Source organism: Melanerpes formicivorus, unplaced genomic scaffold, assembly GCF_026170545.1.
Source record: "Melanerpes formicivorus ecotype bairdi unplaced genomic scaffold, bMelFor1.0.p_v2 SCAF_99, whole genome shotgun sequence".
In the NCBI taxonomy this organism is placed as follows: Eukaryota; Metazoa; Chordata; class Aves; order Piciformes; family Picidae; genus Melanerpes; species Melanerpes formicivorus.
Genome location: NW_027142451.1, coordinates 2,185,455 through 2,201,385, shown reverse-complemented (window position 1 = coordinate 2,201,385; position 15,931 = coordinate 2,185,455). Strand labels below are relative to the sequence as shown.

The 15,931-nt window shown below is 50.9% G+C and overlaps 1 protein-coding gene across 5 annotated transcripts in view; it reads right to left on the bottom strand.

Moving 5' to 3' along the window:
* ABCA4 (ATP binding cassette subfamily A member 4) overlaps window positions 1–15,931 on the bottom strand; it is a 119,549-nt gene that overhangs the window by 103,104 nt on the left and 514 nt on the right. For all 5 annotated transcript variants that reach the window (XM_068166229.1, XM_068166232.1, XM_068166231.1 and 2 more), the window contains exon 2: window positions 5,300–5,391. In XM_068166229.1, coding sequence (XP_068022330.1) covers window positions 5,300–5,365 — 66 coding nt within the window. In that variant the 5' untranslated portion in view covers window positions 5,366–5,391. The remainder of the gene's footprint in view (window positions 1–5,299; window positions 5,392–15,931) is intronic.

Below are 15,931 nucleotides of genomic sequence, written 5' to 3'. Positions count from 1 at the left end.
CTTGAACACCTCCAGGGATGGGGACTCTACCACCTCCCCAGGCAGCACATTCCAATAAGGAATGACTCCTCCAGTGAAGAACTTTCTCCTCACCTCCAGCCTAGACTTCCCCTGGTGCAGCTTGATACTGTGTCCTCTTGTTCTGGTGCTGGTTGCCTGGGAGAAGAGACCAAACCCCACCTGGCTACAACCTCCCTTCAGGTAGTTGTCGAGGGCAAGGAGGTGACCCCTGAGCCTCCTCTTCTCCAGGCTAATAACATCTTAATTGATGATCTGGATGAGGGGATTGAGTCAGTCATCAGCAAATTTGCAGATGACACCAAGTTGGGAGCAGATGTTGGTCAGTTAGAGGGCAGAAGGGCTCTGCAGAGGGACCGCGACCGAATGGACAGATGGACAGAGTCCAATGGGATGGCATTCAACAAGTCCAAGTGCCAGGTGCTGCACATTGGCCACAGCAACCCCATGCAGAGCTACAGGCTGGGGTCAGAGTGGCTGAGAGCTGCCAAACAGGGACCTGGGGCTGCTAATTGACAGCCACCTAAACATGAGCCAGCAGTGTGCCCAGGTGGCCAAGAAGGCCAATAGCATCCTGGCCTGCATTAGGAATAGTGTGGCCAGCAGGAGCAGGGAGGTCATTGTGCCTCTGTACTCTGCATCGGTTAGGCCGCACCTTGAGTCCTGTGTCCAGTTCTGCGTCCCTCAGTTTAGGAAGGACGTTGAGACACTTGAAGGTGTCCAGAGAAGGGCAACAAGGGTGGGGAGAGGCCTTGAGCACAGCCCTGTGAGGAGAGGCTGAGGGAGCTGGGGTTGTTTAGCCTGGAGGAGAGGAGGCTCAGGGGAGACCTCATTGCTCTCTACAACTACCTGAAGGGAGGTTGTAGCCAGGAGGGAGTTGTTCTCTTCTCCCAGGCAACCAGCACCAGAACAAGAGGACACAGTCTCAAGCTGTGCCAGGGGAAGTTCAGGCTGGAGGTGAGGAGGAAGTTCTTCACCGAGAGAGTCATTCACCATTGGAATGTGCTGCCCAGGGAGGTGGTGGAGTCACTGTCCCTGGAGGTGTTCAAGAGGGGATTGGATGTGGCACTTGGTGCCATGGTCTAGTCATGAGGTCTGTGGTGACGGGTTGGACTTGATCTTTGAGGTCTCTTCCAACCTTAGTGATACTGTGGCACTGTGTAATTCTGGGCTCATCAGCAGGCCAGCACTGCACCAGGCTTACCTGACGTTACAAGACTGCAGTATAAGCTTACACTCTCTGACCTTCACTTTTGCTCCTCTTTGCCAGAACTCATTTCAATGCCATTAGTTTTCTAATACAGGTAGAGCTCAAACACCTTAGTCAGTGACACAGAAAACCCCATCAGAGGCCACTTCATTGCCCAAATCATTCAGTACACTTGTAACAGTCACCAGCCTCCAAGCCTGACAGAAAACCAAGGGCACTGCTGTACCACAGAGCAACATCCTGCCTGCTTTGCAGCCTGTTTCCTCCGCTTGTGTTTCAGTTTGCTTTACTGCCTTTGTGTTTCTTGGCAGAGGCTTGAAGCTACAACCCTTTGATCCCCTGACACAGGCTTTGGGCTCCAGGGCCAGCTGTGGGATTTTTGTGCCCAGCCACGTGGCAGTTTGTTCTTCCTCCCTGCAAAAGCCAGGAGGCTGCAGCACATGCACAGGAAAGGCCTCCTTGCCTCCTCTCCTTTGCTCTCACCTCCCCTAACAGGCACCAACCCTACCACAGCAGAGACAGACAGAATGAGTCACCTGCCAATGCTCCAGTTGTTTTTTTGGGGGGTGAGGGGGGGTTCTCTTTTGTTGTCATTGCTTCTTTGTTTTCCAAACTGAACCACACAAGGAAAAGACCCTTCAGAGCCTGCTTAGGAAGAGGCTTTTGAGCTGCCCTGGCTTTTTGCACTGTGACTTTGTCTAACAGGTTGAGGTGAGTGCAGCTCTTGCTTACAGCAAAAAGGCAGAGAGATTTTCCCGAGGCAGCCATTTCCTGTTTCACACTTTTTCTCCTACAGCTTCTCTTTCTAGAGCAGAGGAACTCCTTCCTGCTGCCCCAGACGCTATCTGTGCCTAGCATTTCTAAAGCAGCAAAGAGCAAATGGCAGGATGATCAGAGGAGGAAACTTGCAGGTTGTGCAGCTCTTCTCTGTAGCAGCTGTTACACCCAGCTCAGAATACAGCGCTACAGACCCTTCCCAGCACGGCTCCACAGGGTCTCACTGTGCTAATTGCCATCCCTCGCTGGCCCCTTGTTTGGGACAAGCACTACACACCCATAAACTCAGAGGAGTAAGAATCACAGAGTCATGGAAGGTGAGGGGCTGGAAGGGACCTGAAAGATCCTCTAGTCCACCCCTGCTGCCAAGAGCAGGATCACTGGGAGTCGATCACACAGGAACACATCCAGGTGGGTCTCAAATGTCTCCATAAAGGCAAACTCCACAACCCCTCTGGGCAGCCTGCTCCAGGCCTCCAGCATCCTCACAGTGACAAAGTTTTCCCTTCCATTCCAATGGCAACTCCTCTGCTCCAGCTTGCTTCCAGTGCCCACTGTCCTGTCCTTGGACATCCCTGAGCACAGCCTGGCTCCATCCTCCTGACACTGCCCTGCACATCTTTATCAACAGGAATGAGGGCACCCTGCAGGCTCCTCCAAGCTAAAGGGACCCAGCTCCCTCAGCCTGCCCTCAGCAGGAAGATGTTACGCTGCCTTCAGCAGCTTTGTGGATCTGTGCTGGACCCTTTCAAGTGGTTCCCTGTCCTTGAATTGAGAGGCCCAGAACTGGACACAGTATTTCAGATGTGGCCTCACTAGGGCAGAGTAGAGGGAGAGCAGAACCTCTCTCCACCTGCTCACCACACCCCTTGTAATACACTCCAGGATGCCCTTGGCCTTCTTGGCCGCAAGAGCACATTGCAGGCTCATGGTCATCCTGCTGTCCACCAGGACCCCCAGCTCCCTTTGTCCTTGCACTGCTCTCCAACCTATCCTGCTCCATGGGGTTGTTTTTCCCAGGTGCAAGACTCTACACTTGCCCTTGTTGAACTGCATTGAGTTTCTCCCTGCCCAACTCACAGCCTGTTTAAGTCTCACTGAATGGCAGCACAGCCTGAGGGGTGTCAGCCACTCCTCCCAGTTCGGTGTCCTTGGCAAACTTGCTGACAGTGCCCTCTGTGCCCTCAGCCAGGTTGTTGAATAGCACCAGTCCCAGTACTGACCCCTGAGCGACTCCCCTAGACACAGGCCTCCAGCTAGACTCCATCCCATTGACCATAATTATCTGACTTCTTCCCTTCAATCAGTTCCCATCCACCTTGGTCCCAAATCACCCAGACCATGCTGCCTCAGCTTAGCTGCAAGGATGCTGTGGGAGATGGTGCAAAAAGCTTTATTGGAATCAAGTTAAACAACATCCACTGCTCTACCATCATCTATCCACCTGGTTATGTCCTCATCAAAGGCTGTCAGGTTGGTCAGACATGACTTCCCCTTAGTTCCCATGCTGACTGCTCCCAATCACCTTCTTATCCCTGATGTGCCCAGAGACAGTGCCGAGAATTGAGGAGTTTCCTTGGTCGTCATTTTTGCTGCAGAGTTCACCTGGGTTGTTGCTCAGATGTTGATTCTTACTTCATTCCCAGAAAATACAAAGTCCTCAGACTTGAACTCAGCACTTCCTTTCTGAGCTAACTACTTTGGAGGGGATTGAAGACTAAAGCACCAGGAAAGCCTTCTTTCAAGCTGCTACACAAAGTATCATACAATAGGAGTGGACAAGTGTGATTTTTCCTGTTCTCCCTTGCCTAAGGACATGCAGGCATCTCAGAACTCACTAGAGAGATCAGAAAGCAGCCCTTAAACCTGCAGAACCACAAGACAAACAGCCAGAAATCCCAGCAACAGGCACAGGGAAATGCAACACCCAGACAGACCACCAAACACGTGGCAAGCTTAACAAGTCACAGATGAACTGTTAGCTCTGTGATGGAGGCTTTCCTCTTGTCAATCAGATTAGACCAAGTGATGAACTTGAGTAGCAGATCGGCTATGCCTCCATTTATTGTACTGCATGAGTGTTAACAAAACCAGGCTGATTTCCCCAAACATCCTGCAGGGCTGCTTTGCACACTATGGATATTTGGGAGCAGATGTTGGTCAGTTAGAGGGCAGAAGGGATCTGCAGAGGGACCTCGACCGACTGGACAGATGGGCAGAGTCCAATGGGATGGCATTCAACAAGTCCAAGTGCCAGGTGCTGCACTTTGGCCACAGCATCCCCATGCAGAGCTACAGGCTGGGGTCAGAGTGGCTGGAGAGCTGCCAAACAGAGAGGCACCTGGGGGTGCTGATTGACAGCCACCTAAACATGAGCCAGCAGTGTGCCCAGGTGGCCAAGAAGGCCAACAGCATCCTGGCCTGCATTAGGAACAGTGTGGCCAGCAGGAGCAGGGAGGTCATTGTGCCCTGTACTCTGCATTGGTTAGGCCACACCTTGAGTCCTGTGTCCAATTCTGGGCCCCTCAGTCTAGGAAGGACATCGAGAGACTTGAAGGTGTCCAGAGAAGGGCAACAAGGCTGGGGAGAGGCCTTGAGCACAGCCCTGAGAGGAGAGGCTGAGGGAGCTGGGGTTGTTTAGCCTGGAGAAGAGAAGGCTCAGGGGTGACCTCGTTGCTCTCTGCAACTACCTGAAAGGAGAGAGGGAGGAGGAGGAGGAGGAGAGAGAGAGAGGGAGGAGGAGGAGAGAAATAAATGGGAAGGTAACAGATACATTTGTTCTAAGACAAAGCATTATGAGATCCAGGAGGGTTTGAAAGGATTTAGAATACCTCTCCGATGTTCACTCCCCCTGTGCCATTCAGCCACACTAAAACACATCAAAGGTGTGTGGACTTCAGGGCCCTAACTGCATCCCTCCCCAGGAGCAGCTGGGTGCGAGGAGCAAACCTACACTCTGAATTTCAGCAGTCAAACCTCCCTGAGCTGAAAAGTGCTCAGGGTATTTTCTAACCCCAGAGCCTCGCACAGGAAAATGCAGAACTGACTTCCTACACTCAGCTCGTGGTGCCCCATGCTGCTTGTCAAAGACAGCCCAAGGCAAGCACGCTGTGTGCAGGCTGTAGGAGTGGCTTTGCAAAGCACGCCAGCCAAGGCCCCAGACAGCAGGCCTGCACAAGGACCACGGTTGATTTTCCAGGGAATTCAGGATTGGTATGTGCTGATGCCTGTGAGAATCACTTCCTGCAGGGAGGTGCATGAGCTAAAGGTGAAACCCAAAGGCCAGAGCTTCACCTTTTGTCTTTTCCGGAGGATCCAGTTCTTCCAAAGCAGAAGTCTGACTTGCCTGAAGAAGCTCATTCTTCTGCATCACACTTCTGGTTAACCTGTGGCAGAGGAATCATAGAACCAACAAGGTTGGAAAAGACCTCAAAGATCATCAAGTCCAACCTGTCACCCAACACCTCATGACTAACTAAACCGTGGCACCAAGCACCCCATCCAGTGCCTCATCCTAAACACCTCCAGTGATGGTGACTCCACCACCTCCCTGGGCAGCACATTCCAGTGGCCAATCACTCTTTCTGTGAAGAATTTTTTCCTAACCTCCAGCCTAAACCTCCCCTGGCACAGCTTGAGACTCTGTCCTCTTGTTCTGGCTGCCTGGGAGAAGAGACCAAACCCCACCTGGCTACAACTTCCCTTCAGGTAGTTGTAGAGAGCAGTGAGGTCACCCCTGAGCCTCCTCTTCTCCAGGCTAAGCAACCCCAGCTCCCTCAGCCTCTCCTCACAGGGCTGCGCTCCAGACCCCTCCCCAGCTTTGTTGCCCTTCTCTGGACATCTTCCAGCTTCTCAACATCTTTCCTAAGCAGAGGGGCCCTGAACTGGACATGGGACTCAAGGTGTGGCCTAACCAGAGTGGTGTGCCGCTGTTGAGCCTTTCTTGCCTCTGTTCCCCTAGAGCTTTGTTTCTGGAGAATGCATTAGGTGGTGGAGATTCTGTCCGATTTTGACAAGGCAAGGCTTGGAAAAGAGGTCAGAATGGTTTGGCCTGATGTGCCAACAAAGCATTGCTGGAAAGCATTAGATAAACCTCTTAATTATTTGACCATTTCAGAAAATCATCTCAGGTCTGTGTTTCATGAACCAAAAGTTAACTTGGACCTCAACAAGAGAGGAGGTAGCCAGCACTGAGGAAGGCATCCTGAAGAACGTGCAGATCTCTCGGGACATACCAGGCAAGGAAGAGACTGGAGCAGGATGTTTAAGGCCAAGCTTAGCTAGAATGGACTCTGCTGCGTACCAGGGATCAAACAAACCAACAATTCAGCAGAAAGCACATCCACACGAATCTGGCTCTGGCAAAACCTGGAGCACTTCCCATGCTTGGCAAGGCAACGCTTTGATGCGGTTTTCAGCGTTACTCTAGCAAGTTGAATTGCTCAAGCCACAGAGCGCCACAAGCAGCGAGACCAGCTGTGAAAAGCTGCTGCTGCTGTTGTCAAGGGCAAATGGGTTAACACTTGATGGTTTCTGAAGCCATTAGCATACTCACAGAACCACAGGATAGTTTGGGTTGGAAGGGACCTAAAAGATCATCTTGTACCAGCTGCCTTGCCCATGGGCAGGGACACCTTCCACCAGACCAGGCTGCTCAAAGCCCCATCCAATCTGGCCATGCTTCCCACAGACAGGGCATCCACAGCCTCTCTGGGAAACTTGTTCCAGTGCCTCACCACTCCCACAGTGAAGAACTTCTCCTCTTACTGTTTAAAGCCATGACCTCTTACCCTACCTCTACAGGTCCTTTTAAAAAGGGCATTTCAAGCCCATTTAAAAGAGGACATTTAAACCCCATTTAAAAAGGGCATTTCAAGCCCAATTTTAAGAGGGCATTTAAAGCCCACTTTTAAGAGGGCATTCTTGCAGGTTCCTTCCACTTCCTGGGAAGCTGCCCTTCGGTCTCCCCAAAGCCTTCTTTTCTCCAAGCTCAGCAACCTGAAGAACTCATTCTGACAAATGGATTCTGCAGCTGAGCCTACAAGGAAGAGCTGGTTTTGTTCAACCTCCTCTCACCTTCCTCCGAATCCCAGATGAGTGCTGTTATCTTTCTGCAGCAGAGAGATGGTAAGGCCATAAAATCTGCAGTTTGCCAGTGGACTGGCCCCTCCTCTTCCTCCTGGCTCCTAACTAAGTCAGCCACCGTTAGGAGTTTCTTTCTCAACGAGGGATTCCTTAGCAGCACTGAGTCTTAGCTCACCTTCCTAAATTCCTGGCTTGCTCTGACATAGCTGCAGTCTCCCTGTGACTTCATTAGCAAGAAAAGCAGTAGTGCAAGGCTCTAAATGGGGCTAGGATTGACAGATAAAATGGCTGTCAGTGTTTGCTCTGGAAAAATCTACCTAATGGCTCAAAGCAAAAAAAAAAAGTAAGCATTAGTGATGCCAAAACCAATAAGTCTGAGGGGGAGAGAACGGGCAGCAAGTAAGGTTATCCACATTGTGCTTGGTATCCAACTGCTAAGGTTGGTTGGTTGTTTACAGTAAACCTTAGCAGTTGCATTTGTTGATAGTGATGAGGGGAGGTACTCCTTGCAAGAGGAATAACTCAATGACACACAGCCTAACTCCCAAAGCACCAAGGAAACCACTCTGAGGAAGTGGCTCCTGGATTGATTATCAAGGTCAGGATTCTGCTAAATGAGTTAGAATTCACAGCACTGTTTTGCCCCTGGCCTAAGTCAAACTCTTTAAGCTATGTCATTAACACACAAAGTGTAATCAACATATAAAGCTTCAATAAAACTACCCTTGAGCTCACGGAAGACTTTAGAGTCAGCTCTGGTTTTAGGATGAACAAGAATACATTTAGAGTAGAACAGAATAAACCAGGTTGGAAGTGACCTTCGAGATCATGGAGTCCAACCTATCATCCAACCTATCATCATTTGTATAGCCCCAGGCTGCTTTGGTTATAAAACCTTACAAGGGAAGAAAGAAAACAACTTCCCTTTCCTAAAGGGAACAGCTTCAAAGATGTGTTAAAGGATAGTAGCCTTACACTGCTCAGAACTCTGAATTAGCCAGGTGAAGAGGAGACAAAGTGTGGGGGAAAAAAAGAACTTAAATAATATAAGCAGAAGACATAGAACAAATGAGCCTCAGATTCTGTAGTGGGGGAAAATAAATCAGGAGTAATCCATTTCCAGTCTCCAGACGTCCTTTCCTATGTGGACATTACTTGGCTCTACCAATTTAATCATAGAAGCAATAAGGTTGGAAGCGACCTCAGAGATCATCAAGTCCAACCTGGCACCCGACACCTCACAACTACTAAACCATGGCACCAGGAGCCCCATCCAATCCCCTCTTGAACAACTCCAGGGATGGTGACTCCACCACCTCCCTGGGCAGCACAGGACTCAAGGTGTGGCCTAACCAGTGCTGAGTACAGGGGCAGAATGACCTCCCTGCTCCTGCTGGCCACACTGTTCCTCATGCAGGCCAGGATGCCATTGGCCTTCTTGGCCGCCTGGGCACACTGCAGGCTCATGTTCAGCCTACTATCAACCAGCACCCCCAGGTCCCTTTCTGCCTGGCTGCTCTCAGCCACTCTGACCCCAGCCTGTAGCACTGCCTGGGGTTGCTGTGGTCAAAGTATAGAACCCTGCACTTAGCCTTATTACATCTCATCCCAGTGGCCTCTGCCCATTTGTCCAGCCTGTCAAGGTCCCTCTGCAGAGCCTTTCTACCCACTAACAGATCAACTCCTGCCCCCAACTTGGTGACATCTGCAAATTCACTGATGATGGACTCAATGCCCTCATCCAGATCATCAATGAAGATGTTAAAGAGCACAGGGCCCAGCACTGATCCCTGGGGCACACCACTGGTGCCTGGCTGCCAGCTGGATGTGGCACCATTCACCACCACTCTCTAGGCTCTGCCTTCCAGCCAGTTCCTAACCCAGCTCAGAGTGCTCCTGTCCAAGCCAGGGGCTGACAGCTTGGACAGGAGTTTGCTGTGGGGGATGGTGTCAAAGGCCTTGCTGAAGTCCAGGCAGACTCCATCCACAGCCTGCCCCACATCCACCAGGAAGTCACCTGGGCATAGAAGGAGATCAGGTTGGAGAGGCAGGACCTGCCCCTCCTAAATCCACGTTGGATTAAGTAGAGCAAAACAATGTAACAGAAATATGGAGTAGGACCACGATAAAAACAGTGCCTAGAAATTACATGCTAAGAGCTCCACAGGGGCTCAGGAGGTACACAAAGTTCTGGAGTGCTTAGTCGTGGTGGACAGCTCTCTTGCACCCTGCTCACCAAATCAGCAGTGACTTGAGACAGCTGCAGTTAGAAGCAGGACAGGCACGGGAAGAAATGCAGTTTCCAGAAGAGCAAAGCTCGTTAACACAGACATTAAGCCCCTCCTAAAACCAGACATAGCCCCAGGCACTCTTAGGAACTGTTTGTTCAGGTTTTCAGTAAGACACTAATGCAGGTTCTGTCACTAGCCAGAAGGGCAATGCTTGCTGCCTGCAGAGAGCACACTCCAGGGATGTGACCTGCTCACAGCGTATCAAAGCCTGTGCTTTGTTCACTGTGCTTTTGCAGGAACTGAGTTCTCTTTCCAGGGGGCTGATTGGAAGAGCCAACAAAGCCAACTCGGTCCTGTCACCAGCATACTGCTGAAGTAGCCTGTGGACCCAGTGCTTAGGGATGTGGTTTAGTGTAGGACCCTTCAGGGCTGGCTCGAGGGGAAGTTTAGGCTTGAGATGAGGAGAAAGTTCTTCCCAGAGAGAGTTGTGAGCCATTGGGATGTGCCGCCCAGGGAGGTGGTAGAGTCACCATCCCTGGAGGTGTTCAAGAGGGGACTGGATGTGGCACTTGGCGCCATGGTTTAGTAGTCATGAGGTCTGTGGTGACAGGTTGGACTTGATGATCTTTGAGGTCTCTTCCAACTTTGTTGATTCTATAACAGCAAGAGACAAGAGTATGTACACCACTGCAGGACAGAAAGACTTCAACTCTTCTCATGTGATCTTAGATGTTCTATTTTCTACAACTTCTAACATGTCAGCAAGCAGCAAGGTCACTAAATACAACGTGGCTTTGTGTGCCTGACTCAGACCTGCAGCGATGCAAGCACAGAACTTCAACAAGCTCTGTCCTACTTCAATTAATGTTCACTAAATCAAGTTACATATTAGCGTCCCTGCTCATTTCGTGCCTCCAGCAGAAGTTGCCTCCCCCCAAGTAGTGTGGTCAGGCCCAGGAACAAAAAAAGCACCGAGTGAACCCTAACTCTTTATAGATTTAATCTGTCAGGGTTGGCAGAGACAGCAAGGCAGCAAACCCTCCAACGCTTATCACCGCTTTCCTCGCTGCCTTGCCCTCGCTGCTCCTCCAAGGGGAAGCCCAGCACCGATTCGGCTTTCAGTCTTTAAAACACATTAAAAATAGAAGGTGTGGCAGCGTTTCCCTGTTTCTTTATCCTTAACAGGCCTTTGAGAATCCTCCACAAAAGTTCATTCCGCTGACTTTGACCAGCAATAGGTTCACAGGAGGCCACACTGCAGCGCGGCCCTACTCCACCCCCGGTGCTGCTATTGCACCGCCACCTTCCAGCCTGCGCAGGTTTGCCGTCCAGCTACTGCCTGGCTCTAGCCTGGCCTCACAAAGGATGACACGGCGACCTCCACTCTCACGAGTGGCTTGGATCTGGTTTCTGTTGGACACACGCTCACAGCGCGGCTGAGACTCAGGCTGCTGCAATCTTGATGGAGAAACAAAGGGTTTCCCAACGCAGCGGAGCCAAGGCCGCTCTGATCGACGGCAGCGCAAAGCGGAGCAATCAGTGCTGCTGCTGGGCTGGGGGGTGTGTCTGAGCACTGGCGGCAATTTAACAGCTTTATTCAGCAAACAGAGGTTTGAACCCTGAGAAAGAATCTAAGCAAAGTTATTTTAAGAACATGAGTTTTTTTCCTCGCTGCCTGCATGTACACAGAAATGACTCTAACAGATTAAACTAATCTCTCCTAATTGGATTTTTGCATCACAACTGGATGATGGCAGGGCCTGTTTTCTATGTTCGACCACATTAGCTGTGCCTGTGACTCATTTCTGCTCTGTAAAGCATGCGACCTTTGCAAGCAACCAGAGGGTATGCGAGGCCATCCATTTCGCGAGGGAAGGGGAAATACAGTTCAGCTTGTGGAGCACACTGCACAGTTCCCCTGGTACAGCTCTACCCACTCTCACTTGGGCAGTTCCTAACCATCTGCACTTTGTTGCCATCAGCAAACTGAGGCAATGCATTTATCGGTCAGAACATAATGAAGGCAATGAGTGGAAAGAGCGATTCAGTGCTGGATTGCTCTTGCATTACACCTATGTGACCGGTTGACACTGTCCCCTTAAGAAAGGGAATATGGTGGATGGAAGTTGGTGAATGAAAAGAATGGTCTAAACTAATTTCATTGGTAAAGTGGGAGGAAGCACCTTCTGAACTGGGAGTGCAGGAAGGTATCCTGGGCACTCCGGCACTTTTATCTTCAGTCTTGCTTCCGCTCCTCCGCAGGGCAGCAGCTCTCTGTCCTGGGCTTTCGGCCAAGGCTTTGGCCTTGAAACCGACAAGCTACCAAGGCCTGTATTAACTCCTTTCCAATTAAGACAAACTGCTTCTAACCTTTTTTTCTCTTTCTCTCTCTTTCTAACCCACTCTGGGAAAAAGGGGGAGAACCTACAATAGATATACCTGACCTGACAAGAGAAGTGCCCTGTGGAGCAGTTCCCAGACACCTACCTGCAACACACAGGATCCCGGGGGGGGGGGGGGGGGGGGGTGTTACCCTCTCAGCTACACTGTTTGAACAGTTTCTAAATGCCAGCATTTTGTGAGTTTTACTTGCAGGCTTGCTCTTGACTTTTGACTGCTGATCTGGTTCAATGCTGATTGCCCAGCAAGTTTTATATATATATATATATATATAAACATCTCTATTAAACTCTACAGGAAAAAAAAAGGGGGGAAAGAGAGAGAGGGGGGAAGGGGAAAGAGAGAGAGGGGGGAAGGGGAAAGAGAGAGAGGGGGGAAGGGGAAAGAGAGAGAGGGGGGAAGGGGAAAGAGAGAGAGGGGGGAAGGGGAAAGAGAGAGGGGGGAAGGGGAAAGAGAGAGGGGGGAAGGGGAAAGAGAGAGAGGGGAAGGGGAAGAAAAAGAATGAAAAGAAAAAAACAGAAAAAAAAAAGGAAAAAAATGTTTAAATGTCAAGAATTTGAAAAGAAGCTTTGAGACTCTGCACCCTCCTGTGTACTGGGTGTGCTCACAGGCCAATGCTTACCCCTGGAGTGTAAGTGGTGAGATGTTGTTTTCTTACACGGGGATAGAGCAGGTCCCCAGGCAGCGCCTCCTTGGGAGCAGGACACAATTCTGCCCAGGCAAAGGCAGGGGCCTGCATAATCTCACCTCATGGGAACAGCCACCTCTTTGTCTGCCTGGAAAGAGCTGCACATACACAGGCTCAGGTTGGCTGACCCAAGTTTTTCACCCATTTATCCTGGGGGAAAAACCCTGGCTGAAAGGTTTGGAGGTTTTCCTAATGTATTTCAGAGGTCTCCCTAAAACAGATAGGCAGTGACCTGGAGGACAGGAATGGGAAGCTCTGGCAAGCTGGGGTCAAAGGATGTTTCTTGGAGACAGCTGCTAGTGAAAGTAACAATTAAAGAGGAGGAAAGAGAGGAAATGAATTGCACTGATCAGATGGCAAAGAACAGCTCCAAAGAAGAGGGTGCCCAGAAACAAGTGAAACTGGGGGGGAAGGGGGCGGGGGGGGGGCTGGAAAGGACCTCAAGACATCACCAAGTCCAATGCCCCTGCCAGAGCAGGATCACCTATACATCACTCAGACTCCCACACATAGCAAACACAGGGAGCTGTGGCATTTAAACAGGTCCTGTCCCTCTGCAAACACAGCAGTGGCCTATCATAGAATCAGAGAATTGCCAGGGTTGGAAGGGAGCTCAAGGCTCAACCAGTTCCAACCCCCCTGCCATGGGCAGGGACACTTCACACCACAGCAGGTTGCTCACAGCCACATCCAGCCTGGCCTTAAAAATTTCCAGGGATGAGGCTTCCACCACCTCCCTGGGCAAGCTGTGCCAGGCTCTCACCACCCTCATGGGGAAGAACTTCTTCCTAACATCCAATCTGAATCTACCCATTTCTAGTTTTGCTCCATCCTCCCCAGTCCTATCACTCCCTGACACCCTCAAAAGTCCCTCCCCAGCTTTCTTGGAGCCCCCTTCAGATACTGGAAGGCCACAAATGGGTATCCTTGGAGCCTTCTCTTCTGCAGACTGAACAGCCCCAACTCCTTCAGTCTGTCCTCATAACAGAGCAGCTCCAGCCCTCTGCTCATCCTCGTGGCCCTTCTCTGGACACCTTCCAGCACCTCCAGATCCTTCCTGTAATAGGGGCTCCAGAACTGGAGGCGGTACTCCAGGTCAGGTCTCACAGAGCTGAGCAGAGGGGGAGAATCACCTCCCTTGACCTGCTGGCCACACTTCTCTTGCTGCAGCTCAGGATCTGATTGGCTTTCTGGGCTGAAAGTGCACACTGGTGGCTCGTTGACCTTCTCACTCACCAGCACTTCCAGGTCCTGTAGAAATGCTTACTGTTCCCCTTGCTCTCCCTGGCTAGCTTTAATTCTAGCTGAGCTTTAGCTTTTCTAACCAGGTCTATTGCTGCTCAGGCAGCTTCCTTATATGCCCCCATGCCCCCATTCCAGCTGTCCTCTCTTCTACTCCTTGTAGAGTTTCTTTTTGTGTGCCAGCATGTCCAGGAGCTCCTTGCTCATCCAGGCAGGTCTCCTAGCATTCTTTCCTGCTTTCCTCTTTCTGGGTATACTTTGCTCCTAGGCATGGAGAAGGTGATCCCTGAGCACTGCCCAGCTGTCCTGGGCCACTCTTCCCTCTAGGGCTTTGTCCCATGATACTTTGTCCAGCAGATCCCTGCAGTGATCAAAGTCTGCACACCCAAAATCCAGGGTTGCAGGCTTGTGAGACATCCTCCTAGCTGCCCTGAGGATCTTAAATTCTATTGCTTCGTGGTCACTGCAGCCAAGGTTATCCCTGAGCCTCACATTGCTCACCAGCCCTTCCCTGTTGGTGAGAACAAGGTCCAGCATAGCACCTTTTCTCCTTGGTTCCTCTACCATTCGGAGGAGGAAGTTGTCATCTATGCATTCCAGGAGCATCCTGGAATGCTGGTACCCAGCTGTGTTTTCTCTCCAGCAGATGTCAGGGTAGTTGAAATCCCCCACAAGGACCAGGGCCTGTGAATGTGAAGCCACTTCTATTTGCCTGTGGAGTGCCTCATCTGCATGGTTCTGCTGGCCAGGTGGCCTGCAGCAGAACCCTACAGGAACATCAACTTCCCCTTAATCTTAGAACCATAGAATCAATAAGGTTGGAAGAGACTTCAAAGATCAAGTCCAACCTGTCACCCAAGACCTCATGACTACTAAACCATGGCACCAAGTGCCACATCCAATCCCCTCTTGAACACCTCCAGGGATGGGGACTCCACCTCCTCTCTGGGCAGCACCTCACCCATACGCTCTCCACCAGCTCATCATCCTTGTCCAGGTAGAGCTCCACTGATTCCAGCTGGGCCCTGATATTGAGAGCAACACCTCTTCCCCTCCTCCCCTGCCTGTCCTTCTTAAAGAGCTTGTACCCATCTATCCCTACTTTCTAGTTGTGGGAATCATCCCACCAAGTGTTAGTAACAGCCACTATGTCATAGCATTCCAGCAGCACAGTGCCCTTAATTCATCCTGTTTGTTGCCCAAGCTGCACGCACTTGCACAGAGGCACTTCAGCTGGGCTGGCAGTGCCACCCTCTTCGGTGGCACAGCCAGCTCTTACCACCCCAATCTGTGCTTAAACAAGTACAAAGCACACCAAGTGCAAACTCAAAAGGCATGGTTTCTGCTCCTAGCCTAACCCACTTCACTCCATGCAGAAACTCTTCTGTCACCCGGCAGCAGGAGGGCTGAGGGGTGAGGACTTTCATCTTCCTCAAACATTGTACATTTTGGAAGACTTGGGATGGCTTTTTCTTCCACCTGTGAGTGAAAACACTCTTCAAGGGTCTCACCTATCTCTGAAGCAGAAACAGAACTCCCCTCCCTCTCCAAAGATAAATGGGCCTGCAGACAGCACATTTGCACTAGAAGTCTCCTGCAAAGCACTCCCCTGGTGAAACTTATTTCCACATCAAGAGAGTTCTATAAACCGGCATTGTTTGTAAGCATCTGACATCTCCCTCCTCTCCCTGGAATAAAAACCCAGAAAGCCTATAAACCTTCGTTAGCACAAAGCTGAAAGGGTTTGTCCCCTTCCCCCAGTCTGTCAGGCGGGCTGGCCCACAGCGATCAGGGACACAGCGAGTGCGGAGGACAGCGCACGGCGAAGGCGGCGTCAGGGGAGCTCCGGTCTGCGCTGAGCGCCCACGAGCAGCTGAAGCACGTCAGGTACTCTGCTGAAGCGGACGTGTCAATTTAGTCACAGCTACAAAATCCAAAGTTCACCTGTGCTGAGCTCACTGTGCCATGAAGCACATGCCTCCCAATCGGCGCAGACAGTGCTCTCTCTGTGTGGAAGTTGCTGGGTGCTGCTTGGAGTTGCTAAGGTTTGTTTGTAAGGTTGCTTTGTTTTGAACCTCCAGTAAGACTGGTTTCCTCAAAGCCATAGCACAACTGGAGCATGGCTATTCACTGAGCAACAGGGCTGTTTGGAGAGTCATTATTTAACCAGCACCAGAACAAGAGGACACAGTCTCAAGCTGTGCCAGGGGAGGTTTAGGCTGGAGGTGAGGAAGAAGTTCTTCACAGAAAGGGTGATTGGCCATTGGAATGTGCTGCCCA